At 51.7% G+C, this 7,639-nt stretch overlaps 2 protein-coding genes across 4 annotated transcripts in view; one reads left to right on the plus strand and one right to left on the minus strand.

Moving 5' to 3' along the window:
* The window catches only part of atf6b (activating transcription factor 6 beta), a 7,066-nt gene extending 1,781 nt beyond the window's left edge, over positions 1-5,285 (minus strand). Inside the window, exons 1-17 of the mRNA XM_017041170.2 lie at positions 4,938-5,285; positions 3,817-3,896; positions 3,501-3,582; positions 3,347-3,406; positions 3,102-3,181; positions 2,828-3,014; positions 2,587-2,733; positions 2,274-2,473; positions 1,964-2,143; positions 1,796-1,878; positions 1,309-1,497; positions 1,120-1,227; positions 932-1,031; positions 664-731; positions 482-581; positions 308-392; positions 60-201 (exon numbers count right to left, since the gene is read on the minus strand). Coding sequence (XP_016896659.1) covers positions 60-201; positions 308-392; positions 482-581; positions 664-731; positions 932-1,031; positions 1,120-1,227; positions 1,309-1,497; positions 1,796-1,878; positions 1,964-2,143; positions 2,274-2,473; positions 2,587-2,733; positions 2,828-3,014; positions 3,102-3,181; positions 3,347-3,406; positions 3,501-3,582; positions 3,817-3,896; positions 4,938-5,010 — 1,964 coding nt within the window. The 5' untranslated portion in view covers positions 5,011-5,285. The remainder of the gene's footprint in view (positions 1-59; positions 202-307; positions 393-481; positions 582-663; positions 732-931; positions 1,032-1,119; positions 1,228-1,308; positions 1,498-1,795; positions 1,879-1,963; positions 2,144-2,273; positions 2,474-2,586; positions 2,734-2,827; positions 3,015-3,101; positions 3,182-3,346; positions 3,407-3,500; positions 3,583-3,816; positions 3,897-4,937) is intronic.
* A 978-nt stretch (positions 5,286-6,263) lies between these two features.
* The window catches only part of LOC103393795 (uncharacterized), a 2,835-nt gene continuing 1,459 nt past the window's right edge, over positions 6,264-7,639 (plus strand). Inside the window, exons 1-2 of one of the 3 annotated variants that reach the window (XM_025064970.1) lie at positions 6,264-6,860; positions 7,361-7,600. In XM_025064970.1, coding sequence (XP_024920738.1) covers positions 6,438-6,860; positions 7,361-7,600 — 663 coding nt within the window. In that variant the 5' untranslated portion in view covers positions 6,264-6,437. The remainder of the gene's footprint in view (positions 6,861-7,360; positions 7,601-7,639) is intronic. The other 2 variants (XM_025064968.1, XM_025064969.1) reach the window with 2 other exon arrangements.

Here is a 7,639-nt window from a genome sequence, read left to right on the forward strand (position 1 = left end):
GGTGGTGGTGGCGTCGAGGGAGGGGCGTGTGGTTGTGATGGTGATGGGTGTGAGCGGAGGACGAGGACGGAGGAGGCGGAGGAGGGTCGCGCAGAGACGGCGGCACAGCGGAGGACTTGATGGGGACGATGCGAGTGTCCATGACCTCGCAGTCCACCTGCATCATCATCTCGTACCCCTGGGGGGCGTTGTATAGACTCTCTGTGAAGAAGAAGGCGGAGTCAGACATGAGTGAAAACAGAACAGAACAAATGAGTGTAAACGATCCTGTGACATCACTGGGTGACATCATCAGGCCTTGAGTCACCGTTCATCGACATCGCAGGCATCACCAGCGACATTTTGGGTCGACTGGTTTTATTGTGGCTGATGGCAGGGAGGAGCAGGTGGTCCTGCAGGGGGCGACAAAGTCAAAGTTCAGGTATCGATTGGCCATGGAACGTTTGCAAACTTTCGCAAAAACTTTTTATTTTGTTTTTACCCGTCTGAAAGAGACGACGTAGAACGTGTCCTCTCGTCGGTCGATGGCGTCCAGGAAGTCGCTGTACGTGACCTCAGGACCAGGAAGTACCTGTAGCTGACTACAGAGACCAGCAGGGGGCAGAGGTTCAGGGGCCAGCCACAGGACGTTCAGTCAAAACAACAAAACATAAACAAACATACTTTTCGATGGAGCGATGCATCTGAACGGGCAGGTATCTGGAGAAGTTGGTCTTCCTCAGCTGAGCCTTCTGTCAACAACAACAACAACAACAACAACAACAACGAGTGAGACTGAGGGTCGCCACGACAACCATCACATCAGTCTGGATGAATCACTCATGTAACAGACCAGAAAACCTGACGATATGATACGTATCACGATACACGGCCAACAATAAGATATAGAGTTTTTTTCCCCCTCCCCTCCCCCCCCCTTCCCTCCTCTGACCTGAGCGATCTTGGCCTTCTTGACGATCTTTGGTTTCCCTCCAGACTTCTTCCTGTCGATCTGGTGCCTGTGAACCCAGCCTCGGAGCTCGTCTGCCAGCCTGAGGATCAGACAGACAGAGGTCAACAAACACAGGCAGGAGGAGGAGAGGAGGAGAGGAGGAGGAGAACAACGGTGGAGGCTCTGACCTCAGAGACTCGGAGCGGTTGAACTGTCGACAGTCTGAGGAGGTGAAGTACCGATCGATGTCCTGGAGGACCAGCTCCTTCACGTCACTGAAGACGTCGCTCAGGTTCCTGGTCAACACCACAGGAGCGTCAGCACAAGTCTAGTCAAACGTGTCGGTCCTGTGACTGCAGGGGGCGCTCTTCTCTCACCTGAACTGGTAAGACTCGGCAGAAAATCCCTCCACCTCTGCCGCTCCTCCGTCCTCCTCCATCTCCAGTCTGGTCGTTGGTCGTCGCCGCGGCGATGGCGGCTGCTGTTCGATCTCCAGCAGCTGTCGACCCGTGTACCACACCACGCTGCCGTCCTGCGGCGCTGCGGCTAACTTCCTGTCTGTGATGCTGCAGAAGAGCAGACCCGAGTTAGCAGCAGCGGTGTTAGCAGCAGCAGCGGGGGTAGCAGCAGCAGTGTTAGCAGCAGCAGCAGCGGTGTTAGCAGCAGTGTTAGCAGCAGCAGTTTTAGCAGCAGCAGCAGCAGTGTTAGCAGCAGCAGCGGTGTTAGCAGCAGCAGCAGCGGTGTTAGCAGCAGCAGCGGGGGTAGCAGCAGCAGTGTTAGCAGCAGCAGCGGTGTTAGCAGCAGCGGCAGTGTTAGCAGCAGCAGCAGCGGTGTTAGCAGCAGTGTTAGCAGCAGCATCGTTACCTGACTGGACCAAAGCTGAAGGTCATGAAGAGCAGGACGGCCATGACACACACCGCTCGTTTATTACTAGCTGAGTCTCCCCCCTGTGGACGAACAGTGAACGTTAGTCTGACTGTAACCACACACACACACACACACACACGCACACACACACACACACACACACACCTCTTCCCCAGCCAGTCTCTCCCTCAGAGCCTGGTTCTCCCTGCGGAGCCTGTGGTTCTCCTGCTGCGCCTCCCTCAGCTGAGCCTCCAGGTTCTGCAGGTACTCCTTCTTCTTCTTCCTGGACTGACAGGCCGACTCCCGGTTCTTGATCATCCTCTGCTGACGCTTCAACACCTTCATCTGGAGGAGAAACAGGACAACAGCTGACAACGCTGCCTCCTGTGGCCAGCGTGTGCCACTGCACTTTTAAACGAGTCACAAGTCACACGACACCTCGTCAGCAAAGCACGGTACGAACTGTGTACGTTACGTCAATGTCGGCGGCGTTGTTCCCAGGCAGTGAGGAGGTGGCAGGGACGAACCTCTTCCTGGAGGGAGGAGGAGGAGCAGGAGGAGCAGGAGGAGCAGGACTGGAGCAGATGTTTGAAGAAACGGGCTCCACTTTGACGATGGCCGGAGCTGAGCTGAGACAGACTGACTGAGAGAGGACATGCGAGTGCCACACGCGTGCTGGCCGTAGAGAGGTGCGAACAGAGAGAGGTGGTTTTTTACTTTTAGCTACTGTTGGTTGGTTAACGTGGTCGACAACAGTGGACTGTCGGTCAGTGGGTCTGTGACCTCACCTGGTCTGTTCTGGTCCATGGTGGGGAGGCCCTGTAGGATGAGGGTCTTGGTGGGGGCCGGAGTCTGGGCCACAGGTAAGGAGGCCACACAGACTGGTCTGGGCTGGATGGGAGGTTTGGTGTTGACCAGAGTGGACCTGGGCAGTACTGACCGAGCACAGACCAACAGCAGTGTTAGAGATCACTCTGATTGGCTGCTCTCTGATTGGCTGCTCTCTGATTGGCTGCTCTCTCAGCTCACCTGTGCTCTGTGTCTGTAACCCAGTGATGACCGCTGGAATCTGGGCGGTCAGTGGCGTCTGTAGCTGCGTCTGTGGCCGGGCCACAACGCTGGTGGCCACGGTGACCTCCATGGAGCCGAGGGGCGGAGACAGGATGTCACCGTACATATAAGGAGGAGTGGGCGGGGTTTCACCTTTGACCGTGACCTTAACAAATGAATGCGGTGGTTGTCAGAAGATTAGCATGTACGAAACGCTAAGGTAATCAAAGCTAACACTGGTCCAACGACAGACCTGTGGATCTGGTGACCCCACGGAAGAGTCTGATCCGAGGGAGGACGCCGGAGAGAGAGGCTCCGCCTTCACCTGGAACACTGTCAACAAACAAACAAACAAACAAACAAGACAACGTGAACCGTCAAACAAAAAAACACCACAAAACAACAACAACAACGACAACAACAACAACAACGACAACAACGACAACAACAACGACAACGACAACAACAACAACGACAACAACAACGACAACAACGTACACATTTCCTCAGGCAGCGGCTGAGCGATGCCCATCTCATGTTTGATGACCGGAGAATCTCCTGTAGAGACACGAGAGTCAGGACGTGAGGGGGGGGGGGGGGGGACAGAGGGGGAGAGACTGTGGTAGTCTGTGATTGGTCGACTGTTCTGTACCTGTCAGCAGGTTGTCCTCACAGTGTTGCCATGGTGACGAGGGGTCGTCAGGATCCAGGGTGAGGACCAGGTTACTGACAAACTGAGAGACAGAGACAGAGACAGACAGGGATCAGAGTGTGTGTGTGTGTGTGTGTGTGTGTGTTTTTGACTGAACTGAAATTGTTGGTTTGTTTTTTTTCATGGCATTGATAAAAATCATAGATTTTATTTTCTCCAGTCTGAGTTTGACTTTCAGAACCAAGAAAAGGTGAAAAAACAGTGAGAAAGAAGAAAAGTGTGGGGCGTGTCCCAGATGATGTTCAGGTCTTCGTACCGACGTGTCGTATTTCAGCCCCCGGCTGAAATCTGCGTCCTCGCCCTCCTCCATGTTCTCACACTGGAACAGGCAGGCATCTGAGGACACACACACACACACACACACACACACACACACACACACACACCTCTGCTCATCAGTACTGACAGATCTGTTCAACTGGTACCGAGCTGATCGGTTCTCTTCATCTGGTGGAGCTCAGCTGACCCCTGACCCCTGACCTCATCATTCTACCCATCATGCCTTCTGTTTGGTGATGAGCCACAGGTGTCAACACAGGTGTGGACTTTGAGACAGTAACTACAGAGAGTGACGGCACGTGACGCCGGACCTGAAGCCACCGCTGGTTCCTGGTCCACACCTGGTTCCTGGTCCACACCTGGTCCCAGGACGAACGGACATGTACCGTTACACCTCAGACTGATCGTGACATCGACAGACTTTCAGTTTCCGGTCTTCACCTCCATGAACATCTGAGCTTTAGCATTAGCATTAGCATCCAAACGGCTGAGCTAGTCCTGCTGCTGTCAAAGATTGTACGTCATAAACACGAACCGCTGTCTTTTTATTAACGCATCGATGTCGTGAACAACTGTTGACGTGAGGATGGAAACATTAACGGCAGCCAGTCTGTAGACTGCCCACATTCTCAACATAAACAATAATATCGACTTTCATTTTATCCACGTTATGAGGGATACGGTGAAAATATTGTGAATCGTTAACACGATGCACCTGCTGAGGTCAAAATTAACTGTTTTTCATTCGCCTCGAAAACCACGATAATATTTATACCATATTAACATAGAAAAAAAACGATTATTTTGGTGACGCCATCGCCAGTTACAAACACGAGTGACGTAAACACGAGAGATATCAGAGTTCTGTAGAATCGTCAGCCTCAAAAGAAAACGACGATGTATTTGTAAATATATATTATCGATCTATCTCGACGTTATTAACGACACCACCAACAGCAGCAGCAGCAGCAGCAAACATGGAGGACGTCACAGCACATCGACTACAGCCCACAGGACTCTCAACCACCTGCGGACATTTTCATCGCTAGGTTCGGTTCGGTTTTGCGTGTGTTTCCCCGGTGTTTCGGTTCCACTCACCCCAGTCCTCGTTGGTGAGCAGGTTGTCAGCGAAGAATCGGTTCTCCAGCTCGGTCAGCAGCTCCGTGCTCATCGCCACAAAGGCGGCGTGTTCGGAGGCGCAGCGGTGAAAATCCAACAGTTTTTTTAACCAATTACAACATGTCCGCCGCCGTGGCTGTTCTCACGGAGCCAAACCGCTAATCGTCTGCACGTAAACCGTTCCGATGAGACGCAGAATGTGGTAATTGTACTGATTAGAGTTCATTTACGGCTCCTTCTTCCTGCAGCTGCAGCTCATGACAGACAAGGAAACGGTTGATTCCGTTCGAGGAACTTCCCACCCACTTCCGGTGCTGCAGCCAATGGATGAGGAGAAAAACATAAACGAGGACATCCGGGATTTTAAAGATGATTCAGGGCTGTCAAAGGGGCTAATGTTTGATTGACAGGTATTTTTGGCCAATGGCAAAGTGAATAAGACAGACGTGGAATAAACTGACAGAACTATCAGCCAATCAACGTTAGGAACGAAAGAAAAAAACAACAAGAAAAAACACGTTTCGGTGAAGATCACGTTGAATCAGGCGTTGCCTCCATAAAAGCAAAGATTAAAATCAAAATAAAAGCTGACTGTTTTCACCAACACGACGTCAGAAACGTCACGTACGTCGATTAGTTTTCTGTGCAGTGACGTAAATGACTCGTGTTTAAAACCTACTATTCTTATTGATGTCATTCACACAAACTGACCACAGGGGGCAGTGGGCTGAAGCAGACCTCCAAACACAGGGTCGCGGTTCAAACTGTACAGACGAATATATATAACAGTGTGAAAAGAACCTTCAAAATAAAAGTCTGTGGAGGTGAAAGGGTCAAGGAGGAGACAACAGACCAATCACAGTGAAGTCTCTTTTTATTGTTGGAAAAAAGTTTTCTTTGTTTTTTTGTAGAAAAATGAGATTTTTAACATTTACCACCAGGTGGTGCGCTAGCTGCGGTCATGTGACCCTGGCTGGTTTCTCAGGCTGTGAACTGTAGAGTAAGTCACTTCCTCCTTGACCAGGCCTCGTCCGTGGGGGCGGGGCCAGGCCCGGTGCTTCAGACTGGAGTAATGCAGCTCCTCCTCCTGTGACGACAGAAAAATACAGACTGTGTCTGATTGTTCTGAGCCTCGAACCTCTGACCCACCGCTGTGTGAACTGTTCAATAATTCACCTGGTCCTTCACCAACTGTTCTGGCTGATTCCAACTTTTTAAATGAATGTCTAAAGACTGGCAGGTACAGAGGTCAAAGGTCAGAATGTGTGACAGCAGAGAGGGATAAAAGTCTGACCTCACGTCTGTCCACGGCAGACTCTCTGCTCACTGAGCCACAGCCGCAGCTCCGTGATTTACCTGTAGATGGAGACAAGGCAGGTGTTTTAACAGCAGGGGGCGCTAACAGCACAGTCAGTGCTGACCCTGTGTGAACAGAAGGGGGCGTGTCATTTACAGGAAGCTGCAGCTTCAACACTGAAAATGAAAGCGAAAGTCAGAGCAGCTGTTGGTGTGTCAGGAGCAGAGACGGTTCTCTTAAAAGTCGTTTCTCCTTCGTTTCTCCTTCGTTTCTCCTCCTGCTGGTGTCCGGTCAGAGCCATGCCCAGCCTGGCCCTGTGTCTGGAGGCTCTGTCGGCTCTGTCTGGGTGTCAGGTGGAAGCCGCCTCTGAGCCCTCGCCCCACACTCCACAGGACTTTGTCAACATCGTGGCCCTGAGGGAGTTCTTCAAACAGGAGGGGCTGAAGCAGCTGGAGTACCCCAGCCTGGGAACCCTGACCCTGCAGGACCCTGGCCCAATGCTGTGTCAGGGCCCGGGGCCCCAGGAGGGTCAGAGGATCGTCGTGAAGATCAACCCCGAGAAATTCTTTCATCCTGCCTTCAACTACGACTTCACCAACGTCCAGGTGACTGTCAACGACACGTTAGACTAAAACTTAGCTTCATTCACAGCAGCCTTAGCTTCAAACGTGTCCTGGTTAACAGGCTAACGTCCTAGTTAGCGTTAGCATTACTTTTCAGATGCTATAGATGGATAGCATCGCACAGATGAAGCTAGTATTCATGATGGTTAAAAGTATTACAGTTTAGTTAGCATCAGCATCAACGTTAACATGTGACGTCCGTCATTGGTTAAATGTAAAGATAACGTTAGCTTCTTTTCTACATGAGCTAATCAAAGATAACAGATCAAATATGTAGCCACTGTTAGCATCACTTCAGCGACGCTAGCACTCATGTAACCATAGTTAAATATCTATGGCGGTTCACCTGCTTTTAGCAAAAAAAGACGCTAACTCTTGATAAGAAACAATCATGTACCTGTTAGCAACATTATCTATGATGTCATCAGTAGGAAGGTCTGCAACACATCACTCTGACCTTTGACCTTTGTCTTGACCTTCAGGATAGAAACAGGACATTTCTGCGGGGCAACGAGCGCTACGTCCGCCCCTGTGGTTGGAACCGCGTCGCTCTGTGGGTCACTAACGTGTACGAGGACGGCGATGCCTGGCTCGGGACGGACGCGCAGGCGTGGCCGGTGTCTTATCACGGACACAAAATGGACGGATCCCTCGGAATCATCCTGGCGCACAAAGGAGAACCAGGCCAGGAACCGGTCTGGTTCCTGGAAGCCGCGGCGGCGGCGGCCGCGGCGGCCGGCGCCACCCCAGGGCGCGGGGGG

This window comes from Cynoglossus semilaevis, chromosome 18, assembly GCF_000523025.1.
Source record: "Cynoglossus semilaevis isolate Cse_v1.0 chromosome 18, Cse_v1.0, whole genome shotgun sequence".
In the NCBI taxonomy this organism is placed as follows: domain Eukaryota; kingdom Metazoa; phylum Chordata; class Actinopteri; order Pleuronectiformes; family Cynoglossidae; genus Cynoglossus; species Cynoglossus semilaevis.